The 19,420-nt window shown below is 47.9% G+C and overlaps 1 protein-coding gene across 1 annotated transcript in view; it reads right to left on the reverse strand.

Annotated features, from left to right (window-relative positions):
- Positions 1-19,420, reverse strand: part of cacna1db (calcium channel, voltage-dependent, L type, alpha 1D subunit, b) — an 85,313-nt gene continuing 65,893 nt past the window's right edge. The window contains exons 40-49 of the mRNA XM_079492503.1: positions 18,072-18,208; positions 16,654-16,770; positions 15,381-15,859; positions 15,161-15,187; positions 14,305-14,442; positions 13,775-13,935; positions 12,361-12,464; positions 9,748-9,879; positions 7,968-8,147; positions 1-466 (exon numbers count right to left, since the gene is read on the reverse strand). Of these exons, the coding sequence (XP_079348629.1) occupies positions 131-466; positions 7,968-8,147; positions 9,748-9,879; positions 12,361-12,464; positions 13,775-13,935; positions 14,305-14,442; positions 15,161-15,187; positions 15,381-15,859; positions 16,654-16,770; positions 18,072-18,208 (1,811 nt within the window). The 3' untranslated portion in view covers positions 1-130. The remainder of the gene's footprint in view (positions 467-7,967; positions 8,148-9,747; positions 9,880-12,360; positions 12,465-13,774; positions 13,936-14,304; positions 14,443-15,160; positions 15,188-15,380; positions 15,860-16,653; positions 16,771-18,071; positions 18,209-19,420) is intronic.

Here is a 19,420-nt window from a genome sequence, read left to right on the forward strand (position 1 = left end):
TAGTTTGGGACTCTCCCCAGGTTGGCAGAGGGAGGCAATTGGCACCCGGGTGTAAAAAAATGGGTTGCAAAATCGTGGGATAAAAATGTAAAAAGAACGAAAAAATAAATGATCCCATTGCAAGCTGCCGCTATAGCATTGTGACACATATCATCTCATCTGTCAGGTCCTCCTCCCGGCATTTGACCAAAATGTCTGGCTCTTCGTCGCTGTAGTCTCGTATACTACAGTCCCTGAGCCCTGTGCTTGAGTAGAGCGTGTCTGAACTACTGGTCCCAGCAGCCCCGGTAGATCCACCCGCCGCCCCCCCATCGTTACCACTACCCATGGTGCCGTTCAGTAGGTTGCTGGCGGCACTCTCCATCTCATCGATGGTCATCGCACAGGCGTCGGCAATCTCATGCTTGGTCACCGTGACGAACTTTGGGTCACGGGCATACATGCCCAGGCCCTCTGAGATGAGCACCTGTGAATGCAAAAAAAAAAAAAAGAAAAAGGAGGAGCTAAATAAAATCTTGAGTACAATGTTCATTTTAGCCTGATTTTGGCACTTGATACATCATGGGGTCCATCAAATCAACGATTAGGGATATCCACTACACTCAGCAACTGTCACGGCAAGGTAATGGATTCACAGAAATGGGTTCATACCCCAGGAGCATCAAGATGCACAGCAAATTCCATGGAAATCCAGCAGGTATGTTTTAAGATTGTTGCTGAAGACCAAAATGTTGAACGGATATTCAGACAAGCATACTTAGCAAAATAACTATCCTTAGAGCCCAGGGGTGGCGGTGGCTCAGGGGTAGAGTGGCTGGAGCCCCAGAGCCAGTGTTGAAGTGTCCTTGAGCAACACACTGAACCCCAAATTGCTCCTGATGTGCTGGCTAGTGGCCTGCATGGCTTCAGCCACCATCAGTGTGTGAATGGGTGAATCGATGCACATCTATGTAAACCGCCTTGGATAAAGGCGCTATATAAATGCACCATTTACCTTTTTCTTTTTACCATCTGATTTAAATTCTGGCTCTGACTGTGATGTGTATGTGTCTCTTTTTTGTCTCTTAAAAGTTGTGTTTTGCAACATGCAAGCATTTGTGTGTATGAGTGCACACGTGTGCTTCTTTTTGCACTTGTGTTGTTAAGCCAATTGATTGATTGAATACTGTATTAGTCATTAGTCAGAAATATAAACAGCATGGCCTGGGCTGGCCGAACGGTCCAGACACCTAGGTGGTAATCCAGCCTGACAGCGTGTCGTGGGTTCGAGTTCTGATCCCGGCGACCCTTGCTGTCCCCCCCCCCCCCCCCCCCTTCCTGTCAAACGTAAGTTACGTATGTAACTATGGTTCTATGAGTCCCGAATGACCGCCAGAGGCGGTGCTTAAGCACTGAATACGTCCCTTCGCGCATGCGCCGTCGAGTATTTTATACCAACAATGTCAATTTTGACCCCATGATGACCCGGAGTCGTCTATATCTTCCGGCAGTCTACAGGGGTTCAGTCCCTACAGAATCTTCTCGCGAGACCACGAGGATTCTGAGTGACAAGAGTGCTCTGGCGGTCATTCGGGACTCATAGAACCATAGTTACATACGTAACTTACGTTCTATTTCGTCCCTGCTGACCGCCAGAGGCGGTGCTTAAGCACTGAATGACTTATACCAGCAAAGTCACGAGGAATCCTGATCCCAAGCCATAAGGAGTAGAATCGGAGGACTCTCGTAAGAGGACCACGTCCAGCGGGTGGGGAGTGGCAACACTCACCCAGTGGAACATAGAAAACTCGCTGTGATGCCCATGAGGCAGCGGCAGATATATTCCAGGGGTACTTCCCTCGGGGCAGCCCATGATGTGGGGACGCTCCCGTTAGAGTGGCACCTCACGCCAAATGGTAGGGTACGATTACTCGCCCCATACGCGTGGTTAATGGCATCCACAATAGTGTGGGGCGGGCGCTGTCTGGAGAGAGCACCGCCTTTGAAAGGGCCATCGTCACAACGGACCAGCCATTCTGACCGCCGAATGCATGTGGCAGGTCTAACAAGCGGCTCTCAGGGCCCACGTTGGGCGCAATAGTTCCCGCTTGTCAATCCACTCTCCTGGTGGAGGGCAAGACTGTGCTAGCCGTATAGGCTGGTTGAGGTGTGTATGTGACAGCACCCTCAGGAGGAACACTGTGTTCGGCCACAGAGACACTCAGGCCGTCTGAGCTTTGCTTCAGACGCAAGTCACTGACAAACAGGGCGTGCCGCTCACTGACACGCTACGTTGAGGTAATGGCCAGGAAGAATTCAGTCTTCCATGACCCTCTAAACTCCGCCCGTGCCAAGGGCTCAAAGGGAGGCCTGTATAGACCATGCCGCACTAGGGAAGAGCCTGTGCCGGAGTTCTCAGGGCTCGTAGAGGATGCAACCTCAGAGCCCCCATCAGGAAGAGGGACACCAGACTGTGGCTCCCCACTGTGGCTGTGCGATATTGATTCTAGCATATCGACATGATATCTCCCCTACTTATGCTTTTAGAGTAGGAGATCGGCCCTCGTCTAGGAGGGACTGCGGAACTCCAGAAAGGTAGGCAGAGCAGCGCACTAGGTCTTTGCTCTGACCCTCACGTCAGTTGGAAATAGATTCCATCGGTTATCGTACCGTAGTCTGATGGATGTCATGGCACCTTTGAATTCAGGGTGGCATGCCTGGCTGGTTCCACACAGCTGCTCGGCAGCGGTTCAGGGCTGCCAGCGGTCAAACACACAGTTGGGGGCGTCGAGCATTTGAATGCCATATCCGACCGCCTCCCAGTTGAGGAGACCTCTGTCGAGGAGACGCCATGGCGTCCTCCGACTGGGTCTGTTCAGCAGAGGAAACCAAGTACTTCTTGGCTGGAGGGGGGCAACCAGAAGTATGGTGTGACCCTCCTAAAGAACTCTCTGAAGCGCTGGTCGTATCAGAGAGGCAGTGGCAAGGCATATGCAGTGCCTCTGGCCAGTGCGCATTTAAAAGGATAGTGCCCTGTGGGCGGTGGCCTACTTAGGGCCATGTGTCGGAACGATGCGGGTCGTTCTGTTCATACTGGCTATGTGGCATGAAGGCCTGCGGGCTGACAGCCATTTGTGGCGTTCAGGTTCTATGAAACCATCGGACCATTGCGTCCTGGCCCGGAGGGCTGGATGTCTCCGTTAGGGAGAACCAGAGAGGTTAGCGAGTCAGCGACTCTAGGGTGAGGAGGTCCACCTCCGCTCTGCCGAGGTAGCCTCTGATTAGTGTTCACCACCATTGGATGGGGTACCGCTCCCCTCATGGAAGCTTTTGATGGGAGAGAGCCTACCATGTAGTCCCGCTCTCCACTTAGATAACTTGCCCATAGGCTGATCAGGCGGGGGGGGGGGCTGCCCAAGTCAGAGGGTCCATAGACACCTACGGCGGCCAAGCAAACGTGGCCCTGCCCGATGACTTACATGATACACGGTCGAGGTGTTGCCCGAACGTATGAGAATGTGCTTGCCTCTCAGGTACGGCAGGAAGTGCTGTAGAGCAGAGCATGAACTTCATAACGCTGTTGGGTCCCATCAGTTCAAGACATGTCGACAACAGTCTGTCTTGCGTCACGAGGAAGTATGTAGATCGGACTTCCCTTGGTGTGACTGAGGATCTACAGCCTCTGTTGCGCCCTTGGGCAGGAGGACACATCACTCCTGGTCTGATACTAGGGCTCTCGTCATGTTGCTGATAACGGCCATTTTGACCCCGCCGGATATGGGGGGCTGGCGTCAGAAGGCACTGCACAGCCCGGAGAGCACAGCTGAACCACCTAGTGCTCCTGGCTCCTCAGGGAGACTACGGAGAGTTGGCCTAGGCTTCTCAGTCAGGCTTGACTGTGAAAGCCCGACTTGGCGGGTGGCACCGGTTCCTCTGGACGGGGCAGTGCACACCAGTCACACCAGCTAGCCCAGGGCGCGGACGCTACTGGTTGCTAGGTGTTGGCCATATGCTGAAGGAAGGGAGCGTGTACGCTGCCTGTACCAGCAGAGGCTTTAATCTAGATCGGCATAGTGCGCACCGGTGCACACCAGTCCCAACTAGCCCAGGGTGCGGACGCTACTGGTTGCTAGGTGTTGGCCATATGCTGAAGGAAGAGAGGCTCCTCAGTCAGGCTTGACTGTGAAAGCCCGACTTGGCGATGGGCTAGAGCTAGGATGGACATCAGCCGTCCTCTCTTTGAGGACATGACACCAAATGCCTCCAGTGACGGTGAGGGCTGACCCGCGTCTGAAGAAGGCGCTTGGAGGATCCGACTGCCTACTGTGGTATGACTAACAATTAGCGTTCCACGGCTATGCGCATGAAGGTGCGCATGGAGCCATCTCGGCCAGTGGGTCCTGAGCTGAGAAGTGGGAGGCTGGCTCTGATGCCTGGGAGGCACCGTCTTCTGCATCTTCCTCATAGTCATGGAAGTGCATAGCTTAAGCTGTCGGGGAGAGTACATCGTCCTCGAGTCAGCTGTGGCATCGGAGGGGGAGGCACTCGAACCCTCCGAGGTGCCTAGGTGTTATGTTAGGTGAGCATGGACCTCATGTGGGCCAGCTCCGCAGATAGCTGAGTCCTCTCAGATCTGCTGTGGCCGGCGGTCAGACCTTTTCCTCCTGGCACACGGGGCAGGACCAAGGTCGGCTCACGGCTGAAGGGGAGCTTCACACGAGGTACAAAAGTGGGAGCTCTCCATTGTGGTGGCACCGGCTCCTCTGGACGGGCCAGTGCACACCAGTCACACCAGCTAGCCCAGGGCGCGGACGCTACTGGTTGCTAGGTGTTGGCCATATGCTGAAGGAAGGGAGCGTGTACGCTGCCTGTACCAGCAGAGGCTTTAATCTAGATCGGCACAGTGCACACCGGTGCACACCAGTCTCAACTAGCCCAGGGCGCGAACGCTACTGGTTGCTAGGTGTTGGCCATATGCTGAAGGAAGAGAGCGTGTACGCTACCTGTACCAGCAGAGGCTTTAATTTAGATCGGCATAGTGCACACCAGTCCCAACTAGCCCAGGGCGCGGACGCTACTGGTTGCTAGGTGTTGGCCATATGCTGGAGGGAGTGCGTACGCCGTCTGTACCCGCAGAGGCTTTCGAGGTACAAAAGTGGGAGCTCTCCGTTGTGGTGGCACCGGTTCCTCTGGACCGGCCGGTGCACACCAGTCCCAACTAGCCCAGGGCGCGGACGCTACTGGTTGCTAGGTGTTGGCCATATGCTGGGGGGAGGAGGCGCGTACGCTGCCTGTACCAGCAGAGGCTTTAACTTAGATCGGCATATAATGACTTAATCAAACAACTGAATGCTGCTATACCTGCCGCAGCATGTGAATATGCATTTACGTTTTATGCAAATGCTCATTGTAGCACTTTGAGATTTAACCAGATGTAAAGTGCGTCATAGGAACAGCGCACAGACGCTGCTGTTAGCTAGACTGTGCGACCTGCATGGTCGCGGTGGGGGAGGAGAGCTTGCACGCTACCTGTACCCCCAGCTGAGGCTTACTTATAAATTATGATAATAAAGTAGCCTTCAGTCGAGGCTTGGACGCTGCTATGTAGCAGCTGTAGTGTTTCCTATGCGAACGTTTATCACAGCACTATGACGTTTATCCAAACTCCAAGTGCATTATTATTTATGTTTGCTAGTGCAGAGCGAAACAAAAGACACTTCCAATGCGCTAGTCAAGGCACTACTACGCATTCACGCTGGGAGGAGGGAGCACTAACGCTGCCTACACCAGCCAAAAGTTTGGTTAAATAAACCAACACAAACAAGTTTTGGAGAAAAGGCTACAGCCAATAGCTCCACCGATAGGGGCCGCCTGCTGAAGGAAGGGAGCGTGTACGCTGCCTGTATCAGCTGCAGCTAATAAACAGAACAAGCTATACACTAATAGCTGTTAATAAATGCTTGAGCTAACAAACGATTAGTAGCAAGTAACATCAAACTAGAGGCCGTATGCTGGAGGAGCGGAGCACATACGCTGCCTGCCCTGTACCAGCTGGGCCAATAAACAGTAAGGCAAGCTATACACAGATCGCCGTTATAACAAATAGTATAATAAGCGCTTGGGCTACAACTACGGGTAGCAGCGCCAGTTAGAGACCCAATGCTGGAGACCAGCTGGGCTACTAACAACAAGACAAGCTATAGCCTACACGAATAGCTGTTCATAAACACCTTTAGCTTTAAGCTACTGGTAGCAGCTGTGAGCTACGCTGGCAGCAGCGCCAGATGCCCTGTGCTGGGGACCAGCTGGGCTAATAGGCCCCAAAGGTACCCAGGGGCACCTGTGGGGAAAAAACAAAGTGTACCCACTGTATACGCAAAAACTGTTAATAGAGCTTTGAGCTCCAGACATACTGGTAGCAGCATCAGTATCGAGGCCCACTGCTGGGGGCCAGCTGGGTTAATAACCAGACAAGCTATGTACACCAATAGCTGTTAATACTCTGAGCTACAAACTACTGGTAGCCACATCAATACCCTGGGAGGACGCAGGTAGCTGCTCCTGTACCGGGCTAATAATAACAAGTTGTTATTGTTATTATTAACAACAACAACAAGAAGACAAGCTATCCGCGGAAGCAGTTAAGCTTGAACGCTGCCAATATTATCGGCATTATGGCTTTGGCCAGCAAGGCTTGCCAAACAGAAAATGACACTTAGCCTTAACTAGCTTAACTTATCATAAGTTATATGCTGACTGCTGAGAGAATGGAGCGCCAACGCTTGCCATCAACAGCAGGGGCTAACCAAAGCTTGCAAGTAGCGTGTTTATCAAACGAAGGCAATATGACAGTGGCCATCCTTCGGCAAATCTTATAGTCGCTTATAATAAGCGCTAGCGTTCACAGTCGAGCAAACCTCGTATGCGGAGCAGGGAGGCGGCGCGAACGCAGACTCTACTCACAAGAGGTTATGCCATGATACAATACATCATATAATTTGAACGTCTGTTAGCGTTCACCGTCAAACAAACCTCGTATGCGGAGCAGGGAGGTGGCGCAAACGCAGCCTTTACTCACAAGAGGTTATGCCATGATGCAATATATCATATAATTTGAACGTCTGTTTAGCGGGGATAGCACCGCTTTAGACGATAACGTACCTTTTGTCCAGGGAGGTTTTGTTCGCCTTCATTACCGGCGATAGAGATTGGACGCTACCGCGTCCACGCGAATCCAAATAAACTCCACTCATAGAGGAGTAAAAACAAAATCCATAGTCGCAGTTCCTGGAGGGCGAACAGCCGCTACTCCGACCGATTCGGTCACGGAACTACCAGCGACTCGGCAGACACCATAGGCTACATAATGCATTGCATAGCAACACATCGCAGCTCGGTGCAAACTTGGTTCTCACAGGCGAGCGAGAAGAAATTAGGGACTGAACCCCTGTAGACTGCCGGAAGATATAGACGACTCCGGGTCATCATGGGGTCAAAATTGACATTGTTGGTATAAAATACTCGACGGCGCATGCGCGAAGGGACGTATTCAGTGCTTAAGCACCGCCTCTGGCGGTCAGCAGGGACGAAATAGAACTACTGTTAATCTATCAATAAAGCCAAAAAGCCCAAAACATATAACATGTTTTATATATAACATATACAATTAAAATGTAAACAGCACAAGGTACAGTCAGACATTAAGGCTAAAATCATCATGTAGAGACTACATGATGGGTTAACAACACAAGTGCAAAAACACGCATTACTCTACATTGTAGACATTATGGGCCCTATTATGCATGTCTTAAGTACCAGGTCTTATTACTTAACTTAAGACCTGGAGGCGTGATCAATGCCATTTGGCTATTCTGAGTGGCCAAACAGCATTGACCACGCCTCCAGGTCTTAAGTTAAGTCATAAGACCTGGTACTTAAGACACGCATAATAGGGCCCATGGTGTGTATGATTGTTTGTCTGTACTCACAGCTTCAACCAGACTGTTGGCACTCTTCTGCAGGAAGTGTGTCCGTCTCTCAGTAGGTAACTGTAGGTGTGATGGTGAGTGACAGCGGCTGGGCGGGACGTCCTGGGCGTCTGTATACCATGAACTCTTCCTCACCATGCCGGGGATGCTATTGATACTGCCAGGACCACGCCAGTCCACCTGCACACAAGCAGAAACCATGGCATAACATGGTTAAATACAAACATACATGTATAACAATATTGAAAACTAATATTGAACTTCAGTGATATAAATAGGTTTTCAATGTAATGAGTGCTGGGATGCAGGGATGGTCTTTTAGATGAGTCCCAGGGACATTTTATGAGTCCCACTTCAACGACGTTAGGAGTCATATTTTGCCATTTTTACAAATTGCAGCATTTAACTCCCATTTCATTTTATATGGTTAAAATGTGGTTATATTCATGTAGAAAACAGAAGAAATGATTATTATAACTAATAAACTAGAATAAAAATCTGTACAGTAGTACAGTAGTGGTCGTCGTTTTATTGCGTCCCTTAACTATAAACTGAGTTTTGGGATGCAAAATGCATCCTATTTTAATCTGTGGAACTTAGATGTAGGGCTATACAGTACTGTCATGCCCTCTGAATACTAAAATGCTGAGCGCCAGGCATCAAGGACTGACAGGAACAGAGCAAAAGTTTGGCCAAATATGTCCCAGATATCCAGACTGATGTGAAAATCAAGCCTCTGGAATGTTTTCAATCAATCTACAGTAAAGTTTTTATACCATACCACCATGACCACGGACGGGTCTAGTGCTGTCAGAGTGCATCGGAACCATGCTCCGCCACTTTGTATATGAACATGCTTCGTGATGCGTTGTCAGCAAAATAACCCCGGCAACACAGAGCAAACTGATAACGCTGTGGGTTTTCTGCTTGAGTTGTCATATTTGTGACGGGCAATGTCACTGATAGTCTCGGTAGCAGGCTTTCATTTTTGTCGGCGCAAAAAAATGAAAGCCTGGAGGAACGCATTTGGTCTAGAAGTGGGAGTCAACCGTTCCGGGTGGGCGTCACTCCAAATTATGTGACGTAGCTGTTCTTAGCTTACCCATGTTTCATGATAACTACTTTTTATGTATGTGATGTATGCCATGCTTTTTTTGTTATTGCGTAATGTAAATCACTCTGGATTAAGAGTGTCTGCTAAATGCCTAAATTGTAAATTGGGGGGAGAGGGATGGGCCGGGGGTGACTGACAGATCGGTGAGATCCAATCAGGGCGTGCGCAAATCTCTGCCGCGACCCGCCCCACTAGACCAGAAACCTAACACTGATAATGTTTTCAAATTCATCATGTTACGACTCAACATGCTGAAACTATTCATAAAGTCATTCTAACATTTGGTCAGTTATAGTTGTCTAATGTATGTAAACCTGCCACTGGAACAGTGATAATACTTAACCTTTGAAATAAGCCTGCATGTACTATGAGTTTACTATGTAAACTCTTAATTTCCATTTTCCAGCCATTCAGTTGCAAAACATTTTTTTTCTTTTTAATAATCTGGAGACCCCCCAAAATAATTTGGCGACCCCCCCCCTCCCCGAGGGGTCGCGACCCCCAGGTTGAGAACCCCTGCCGTATAGTGTACATCACACACACACACGCACACGCACACACACACACACACACACACACACACCACACACACACACACACACACACACACACACACACACACACACACACACACACACACACACACACACACACACACCCTCAGACCTGTATGAGTGGTGTGTAGTTAGGTGAGCAGTCGCGGCCAATGGGAGAGGCAGGGGGTGTGGCCCAGCAAGGAGACCGTGTCGGTGACAGATGATGAATTCTACTGCCATCCAAACCTGCCACCGCCATTACCTAGAATGGAGTACAAAATTATTTTGAGTCAGACCTCACATTTTACTCACAGAAGGTAATGTTGCAGCTGGTACAAGAGGGGCTGCTGGGTAGCTTGCCTTAACCAATAATAATGACCAATAATACAATTAATAATGTATTAGTTAATGCATGTTTTGAGATCATAATAATATAAATCTGCAAGGTAACCAGTAACCAGTCAAATAATTGTATGATAATAATTGAGTAAAAAGTACAACATTTGTCTTTGTAAGTGTCAAAATGGTCGATAAGTACAGAACTTAATTAGACGTACTTAAGTGTTAACTGTTGCTGCCCAGGGGTGGACTGGCGTGGCCACAGGACGTACCAGGCATATGCCCGGTGGGCCGACCCTCTGGTGGGCCGACCCTCTGGTGGGCCGGTCTGGGCCAAATGTTACATTAAAAGGTATATTCAGTGATTTGACTTAATCTAAATATCACTTATTTTTTCTTTTTTTCTGGATAATCCTCCCTACTATAGAGTGTGCTGACCATATAAGGAGTTCCTCCCTGTCCCCAGTGAGCCCCTGGGGTCAAAAAACCCTAGTTTCAGTTTTGGTGGCGGGTGGCAAAGCCTTCATCCAATCAGGATGAGAGGGGCCTTCCTCCAATCATGATCGAGTGGGGGCGGGCCTTGGTGCACATGCTGTTGGCCTGTTGCACTTCCCCCCACTGTAGAGCGTGCATGTGCACATTTTGTTACCGGGGCGGACTGGGTGGTTCTCCAAATCACTCAAATCACTGAATGCTCCTTTAATTGTCTGTTGGTTGTGTATCATTTATGTTGTACTGTAAATGTGGTGGTGTTAAGGGCTTGTATTTCAAGGGGTGGTACAAGGGTGGCACAATTACCTGTGGCTGCATAAGGTGCAGGGGTAGTACAATTACCTGTTGCTGCATAAGGTACAGGGGTAGTACAATTACCTGTTGCTGCATAAGGTACAGGGGTAGTACAATTACCTGTTGCTGCATAAGGTACAGGGGTAGTACAATTACCTGTTGCTGCATAAGGTACAGGGGTAGTACAATTACCTGTTGCTGCATAAGGTACAGGGGTAGTACAATTACCTGTTGCTGCATAAGGTACAGGGGTAGTACAATTACCTGTGGCTGCATAAGGTACAGGGGTAGTACAATTACCTGTTGCTGCATAAGGTACAGGGTAACAGGGGTAGTACAATTACCTGTGGCTGCATAAGGTACAGGGGTAGTACAATTACCTGTTGCTGCATAAGGTACAGGGTAACAGGGGTAGTACAATTACCTGTTGCTGCATAAGGTACAGGGGTAGTACAATTACCTGTGGCTGCATAAGGTACAGGGGTAGTACAATTACCTGTTGCTGCATAAGGTACAGGGTAACAGGGGTAGTACAATTACCTGTGGCTGCATAAGGTACAGGGGTAGTACAATTACCTGTTGCTGCATAAGGTACAGGGTAGTACAATTACCTGTTGCTGCATAAGGTACAGGGTAGTACAATTACCTGTTGCTGCATAAGGTACAGGGGTAGTACAATTACCTGTTGCTGCATAAGGTACAGGGGTAGTACAATTACCTGTTGCTGCATAAGGTACAGGGGTAGTACAATTACCTGTGGCTGCATAAGGTACAGGGGTAGTACAATTACCTGTGGCTGCATAAGGTACAGGGGTAGTACAATTACCTGTGGCTGCATAAGGTACAGGGGTAGTACAATTACCTGTGGCTGCATAAGGTACAGGGGTAGTACAATTACCTGTTGCTGCATAAGGTACAGGGGTAGTACAATTACCTGTTGCTGCATAAGGTACAGGGGTAGTACAATGACCTGTTGCTGCATAAGGTACAGGGGTAGTACAATTACCTGTTGCTGCATAAGGTACAGGGGTAGTACAATTACCTGTGGCTGCATAAGGTACAGGGGTAGTACAATTACCTGTGGCTGCATAAGGTACAGGGGTAGTACAATTACCTGTGGCTGCATAAGGTAGAGGGGTAGTACAATTACCTGTTGCTGCATAAGGTACAGGGGTAGTACAATTACCTGTTGCTGCATAAGGTACAGGGGTAGTACAATTACCTGTGGCTGCATAAGGTACAGGGGTAGTACAATTACCTGTTGCTGCATAAGGTACAGGGGTAGTACAATTACCTGTTGCTGCATAAGGTACAGGGGTAGTACAATTACCTGTTGCTGCATAAGGTACAGGGGTAGTACAATTACCTGTTGCTGCATAAGGTACAGGGGTAGTACAATTACCTGTTGTTGCATAAGGTACAGGGGTAGTACAATTACCTGTTGCTGCATAAGGTACAGGGGTAGTACAATTACCTGTTGCTGCATAAGGTACAGGGGTAGTACAATTACCTGTTGTTGCATAAGGTACAGGGGTAGTACAATTACCTGTTGCTGCATAAGGTACAGGGGTAGTACAATTACCTGTTGCTGCATAAGGTACAGGGGTAGTACAATTACCTGTTGCTGCATCAGGTGCAGGGGTACGGATGTGCAGGAGGGAGGAACCTCATCCTGACTGCTTTTTCTCCCAAGACACTCAAAATTGAAGGCAGGTCTAGTGGCTGAGAGAACACACAGGAACATGACTTGCAGGCGTCAATAATAATAATAATATAGTCCACACTGCTTTGTGGTATTTGTCACTGTATATTTGCATACCAGACGAACCAGTGAACCAGTTAAATTAGGTATCTGCATGTATCCCATCCTGAGTAACAGGAGCAGTGGGCACTATGGGGGAAGCACCTCGGGGAGCAATTTGGGGTTAAGGGTCTTGCGTGTTGCGACACTTTTCTGCCCTGGAATCAAAGCTGAGACAACCATCGAGCGGCTGCGGAGTTGGTGCAGTAACAACAATTTAGAGCTAAATGCTCTAAAGACAGTGGAGATGGTGGTGGACTTCAGGAGGAACGCAGCCCCGCCCCCTCCCATCATGCTGGGAGGCACCCAGGTGACCCCAGTAGAGTCATGTCGGTTCCTATAGGCAAGATCCTCTCTCGGGACCTGAAGTGGGAACTCAACATCATGGCCCTCCTGAAGAAGGCCCAGAAGAGGCTGTACTTCCTCAGGCAGCTGAGGAAGTTCAGACTATCAAGGACCAGGATGGCTCAGTTTTACACAGCCATCATTGAGTCCATCCTCACACACTCCATCATCACCTGGTTCCCGGCTGCAGCTGCAAAAGACCTCGCCAAGCTGCAGCGGGTGATACGCTCTGCGGAGAGGGTGATTGGCCGCCCACTGCCCTCCCTCAAGTCCCTGCATGACTCCAGGGCATTGAGGAGAGCGAGAAAGATCAAGGCCGACCCCTCCCACCCTGGCCACGGCCTCCTCACCCTGCTCCCCTCTGGGAGAAGGTTGCGGCTGCCGAAGGCTACAAAAGCCCGCCACAGACTGAGCTTTTTCCCCTCAGCCGCCAGGCTGCTAAATGACTCTGTTTTCCCTCCCACCCCCGCCCCCTAGGGAGTGTCACCGGCACTATGAAACCGGACATGTTTGCACTATGTTCCATAACTCTGCACTTTATATTTATACTTCTTGCACAGTGTTGTATTTATTTTTTATTATTTTGTTATATGTGAAAAAAGGAATATGGAATGCACACACGCAAATGTCAAAACAAATTCCTATGTGTTTTACACAATGGCAAATAAAGGAATCTGAATCTGATAAATGATGTGTACACATGTAACCAAATGGAATATGGGACCATTTGGTTCCATTTGTACACTCTCTCAGAGTTACATTAACACTGAGGATGTTTCTGTGTAGTTGCAGTTGCATGATAGTGTAACAAATTTCACAATTGAATTAAATAGACAATTAAAGGTTGACAGAACTCATGACAAAACCAATAGCAACAAACGCTAACCTTGGGGCGATGGTACAAAGAGTCTCGTAGGTGACTGCCTTTCGTCCCGGTGGATAGGCCGTTGGTCATTGTCATAATAAAAGCCAGGCTGGTGGTGACCCCTGACAGCTTCAAGGTCAAATTCTCCTTCTTCGGGGTCATGGCAGAACTTATTTGGCAACCTGCAAAACAACACAGTAAGGCCAGGGTTCTATACTGCGTTTCATATCCACCCTTCTGGCCATTCATTCATTTTGATCGCCGGTGGGGTTACGTTTTGTCCCTGCTTCTGGTCAGAGTGAATTAAATACGTACATGCCTTTGCTTTTGGGAAATGTCTGATATCTTTCATAATATCACAATTTCCCTCTATCACACAGAACGATGTTTTTTGTGTCCATATCACTACGCCCAAAAAATAGTTCCATAGAGGGGTCAAAGTTGAACGAAAGTTGCGCTAATATTTTAGAAATAGGTCAACAATACAAATTACGCTAGTTTTGTGGATTAATTAACTTTTAATGCGTGGCCCCCTGTGCCACCGCCAATACCTTTCCCTGGTGAACATGATGTCCTCCTCCTGAAACTCCTCCCCACTGTAGTAGGCCCCTCCCCGTCCGTCATCAATGTCCTCGCCCCCAGGCTCCTCTCGACAAATGGTGGGGACGAGACCACCTCCGGTTTCTAACCTGGAATCGTACGGTAAATTTTCAGTTGCGAATAACACAAAGAGATTCCATCGTCTTGTTTATCATTCAGTATTTATTTATGTTTTTCTTCAATAACTGAACTGGGCTTCTGTACTGTAAATTAAAGTACACTACACACCCCTCAAGTGATTCTCCTACACACCTATCACCATCACCAACAATACTTGTATCAGGCAATGTATAGAGCATTTGGTTCCCAAAGTGGGGTCCGGGGACCCCCAGGGGTACCTGAGGGAGTTCTAGGGGGTCCCCAGCTAAATGATAGTTTGTAACCAAATGGACCATTATGGGTCTGTAACTCAGAGTGTACACATGGAACCAAATGGACCCTAAAGGGTCCATTTGGTTCCATTTGTACACTCTCAGAGTTAAAATAACATGGCATTTCTATCTCTGGGACCCCCAATTTATATTGTAAAATCCATTAAATGGGGGTCTGTAGACTAATGCACGTCAAACTGGGGGTCCTTGAAATTAAACGGGTTGAGAATCACTGCTAGAGCTGTAAAAATCTTCTCTTATGGGGGTCCCTGGCATATCTTTTCAAATGGGGGTCCGTGGGGCTAATTAGTGCAGACAATCTGGGGGTCCTTGACATGAAAAGGTTTGGGAACCACTGTTAGAGAGTACCAAAGTTCTGGCATCAAAGACACAATACCCAAGGAACAATGTTTTAGGTTCAAGATAATTCACATACCTAATATAGGCCTCGTAGTACTGAGTCCTGCTCCGAGCAGAACAGTGACAAACCATTCAGATAGGTAGGTTTATTTGGCATGTAGGACCAGGAAGGAGAAAAGAGAAAATGTAAATTAATATGAGTTTATGCATCAATTGAAATTCATTCCAAAACACTGAGCTTAATGTCAAGTTGTTATTTATTAAAAATGTCAAACTCGCTGTTTCCATCAACTGACCTTGCTGAATGTGACTGACAAGCCCTGTCATAATTCTCTCCCTTGCCGGGATTGGATGAGCCGGAGGAGGGCGGCGCCATCCCGTTGGCGGTTGAATGTGTCCGGTCCCGCCTTAACAAGTACTTCCGCTTCCTCGCCTTGGTCATGGAGAGAACCGGGGGCACGTTGGCGTTGTTGAGGTTGGCATTCGAGGACGGCGGGGACTGGTGGACGGTGAAGTTAGCGTGGGGGAGGTAGTTATGCAGGTTAGGGGGGTGATAATGGTGGTTATACTGGATCGGTGAGCTGCTCCTCTCCCTTCCCTTTTCACCGTCAACGGCTCCCATGGCGGTGAGGGGGGGCTTGAGGGAGGCGAAGAAGGAAGGGGGCAGGACCTGCAGCGGCCGCTGGGTGACGTTCATCAGGTAGCTGGGGCCTCGCTGGTCTCCGTTGACGTAGTGGACGTGGTTACCAAACAGACCACCGTTGCCCTGTCGAGGCTGGTATACAACACAAGAATAATAATAATAATGAATTGCATTTTTATAGCGCTTTTCCAAGTGCTCAAAGCGCTTACAATGGTTCATTCATTCATACATTGGGAGGTGAAACGGCGAACAGTAGACGCCAGCGTCCTCACTTCCCACATTCACACACACACCAATGGTGGCGAGCTACAGTAACACCGACCAACTCATTGGAGGCAATGTAGGGTTCAGTGTCTTGCCCAAGGACACTTCGACATGTGGACAGGAGGAGCCGGGATTCGAACCGCCGACCCAGGGATCATTGGACGACCTGCTCTACCTCCTGAGCCACAGCCGCCATGCCAAGAAAGTATACTGAAACTAGTTATAAACACAGGAAACCGTGGACAATGACGTATGCCAAAATCCCAGCGTAAACTCATAACTTTTGAGGTGTCAATTTGCACAAATTGAAGTAAAAGTGTTCCAACCCGTGACCAACATCACATATGACATATGACATCAATTTAACATCACAAAATAGCAGTTTATAAGAATCCTTTATTGACAGACAAAACAAACATTAAACTGTTCATTGTAAATGGCGTTTAATATTTGTGTTGGAGTCAAAACAAGCATTGAACTCTGTCCATTGTCAATGGCGTTTTTAATGTTTCTCTAGACAAGACAAACATTACCTGTGTATAGGAGGGGCTAGCGCCCCTCAAACATCATAGATATTTTGAAGATACAAGAGAAACTTGTGTTCAAAGAAAACCACATTATTAACAACAAAATGTAATGCAAGCAACACGAAGAACTGTTACCTTGTATACGTCCTCCTCGTCGTGTCCACTGATGTCCACTAGCCCCGCCTCCTGCAGGTCACATGATATGACTCGACGGATCTCTGGGCCGATGTCGTGGAGCGTGCGGAGGCCAGCCTGCAATGAAGACAGCAGCTGAGAGCCACACACCAATACAGACAGCAGCTGAGAGCCACACACCAATACAGACAGGTGCAAAGAGAGGTACTGTACACCCAATTAAGTCCCCAGAGTGGCTGCTGTCCAACGTTGAAGCCGCCGAGCCCAATGGTCAAAGCTGGAACTGCAGGCAGCCGTTTTTTTTGTTTGTTTTTTTTACTTGCATGTAGGACGAGTAAACCCCACGCAGCTGCGGTTTAACATTGACATCGCTCTTGCACGCACGCACGCACGCACGCACGCACGCGCACGCACACGCACACGCACACGCGCACACACACACACACACACACACACACACACACACACACACACACACACACACACACACACACACACACACACACACACAGCCAAAGTCACAACAACTGATTCATTGGCCTCCCGTGTCTATGTTTGTTATCTTTATTTGTGCAAGAGAGGCTGTGTACAGCGTACAGCTAAGTGTTCCCAGATGTGAAGGGCTGCAGGAAAACTGCCAGGCAAGCTGGTGCCAAGCAGCTTTTTTTGCAGATGCACTTTGAATGCATATTGTTTTGAGTGGTTTGACAGTCAAACTCAAACAACGACATCATAATTAATTGCATTTTTATAGCACTTTTCCAAGTGCTCAATGCGCTTTACAATGGTTCATTCATTCATACATTGGGAGGTGAAGCGGCGAACAGTCGACGCCAGCGTCCTCACTTCCCACATTCACACACCAATGGTGGCAAGCTCACACCGACCGACTCATTGGAGGCAATGTAGGGTTCAGTGTCTTGCCCAAGGACACTTCGACATGTGGACAGGAGGAGCCGGGATTCGAGCCGCCGACCCATGGATCATTGGACGACCTGCTCTACCTCCTGAGCCACAGCCGCCCCAATGGCGGCCCAATGGCGGCTCATATGGCATACTTTTGTTCTAATGCACTTCAATGCACTACTAACGAGGAAAGTACAATCCTTTTGAGTTTCTGGTTTCCTTTCATACTAATATTAATTCATTTTGAAATTAATTATACATTTATATTTACAGAAAGTCCCCAGAAACCATATGACACCTTCTCTAAATTGTGAGATTAACCCATTAAAACCGGGAAAGCATCTGTGTAATTTTAGATTTTTGCGTTGGCTATTCAAAATTAGCAGATATACAAGCTCACAGTGCTCTACATCGTGCCACGCTGAGAGCTTCTACATCTGCTATTTTAAAAAAAAAAGGCATTTTGCAGAAGACCTGCCTGTGATAATGATGGACGTCGACGATGCACTCACCTGTAGAGCCATGGTGGTGTTGAGCCCCTCCCATGAGCGCCTGCCCACGAGACCTTGCTCTTTGCGTCTCTTGAACTTCCTGAAGTAGTCCTGTATCAGGAAGGTGGCATAGAACTTCCCCACTGTTACCTCGTCATCTGAGTGAACAGACCAGACACACCACAGTCTGCCGCGTAAGCACCTCCGCATAACCACAAAATACCGTAACGACAAAAATACCTCAACCTCCACCCTAAGATATTTCAGGAGAACTATAGCCATTCGACACAGACACTAACTGACACCATGGCCTCAAAGTTGAAAACAGGCCAACAGAGACTATATGGAAACCTCAATATGAAAACTCAGCGCTACTATACCTCAACACTATGGCATTGAATTACGTTTAAATACGTTTCAACCTTTCCTTTCATACTGCAAAATAATTAAATTCCATTCCTTCATTCTGAAAAAAGCAACTCCACAACTATAGAACCAAAACACCGCACAACAAATACTCAAGAATCACAAAGGTTACTTTTATTTGTCACTCAAACAAACAATATTCATACCCAGAGGAAGAAGGCTGCTATGTGTGGGATGAAATAGCCCCCTTAATTAAAGGACCACTTCACCACTTTTCAACCTATCTTCATATAATAGGTCCGACTCCTCACTAATAATCATGAAATAATGGCACCATTTTTTTCTACTCAGTCTGTGTCTCATAGGAGGGCTGTGGGCAGTTCAGAAACCCGTCCACCAGTGACATCATTGTTAGGCAGATTTTTTTAAACAATATTTTTTTACTAAAATGTTTAGATTTTTATTACCGTGAGAACGATGGCTTCCATTTTTACTTTTCAGGACTAGAAAGCCTGCAGTTTCTATTAGCTTGGATTCCCCACCGTCACTGATAGACGGGTTTCTGAACTGCCCACAACCCCCCTATGAGACACAGACTGAGTAGAAAAGAATTGTGCCATTTTATCATGATTATTAGTGAGGACCTATTATATGAAGATGGGTTGAAAAGTGGTGAAGTGGTCCTTTAAGGCTTTTTAACTTTCTCACCAGAAGAGGGCTTTTCTTTTCTTCGTTGCACGTCCCCAATATTGTTTGTCCATATCTAGGCATGGCTGACGTCAGTCAGCAATGATCTCATGACGTTAGTAACCCAAGCGTTTATCTGATTAATTAATGTATTGCTATATTTGTAATCAAGTTACACTACTATAGATTTGAACTCATAATTCATAATTTCTTTCAACTGTTCATAGCAACAAATCAAACATGCAGATCTTTAGTCAAGACCCTCACTGGCAAGACCATCACTCTGGAGGTTGAGATGGTGAACGTAAAAAAGCCAA

The sequence above is a fragment of the Electrona antarctica genome (genome assembly GCF_951216825.1).
Source record: "Electrona antarctica genome assembly, chromosome: 2".
Classification (NCBI taxonomy): Eukaryota; Metazoa; Chordata; class Actinopteri; order Myctophiformes; family Myctophidae; genus Electrona; species Electrona antarctica.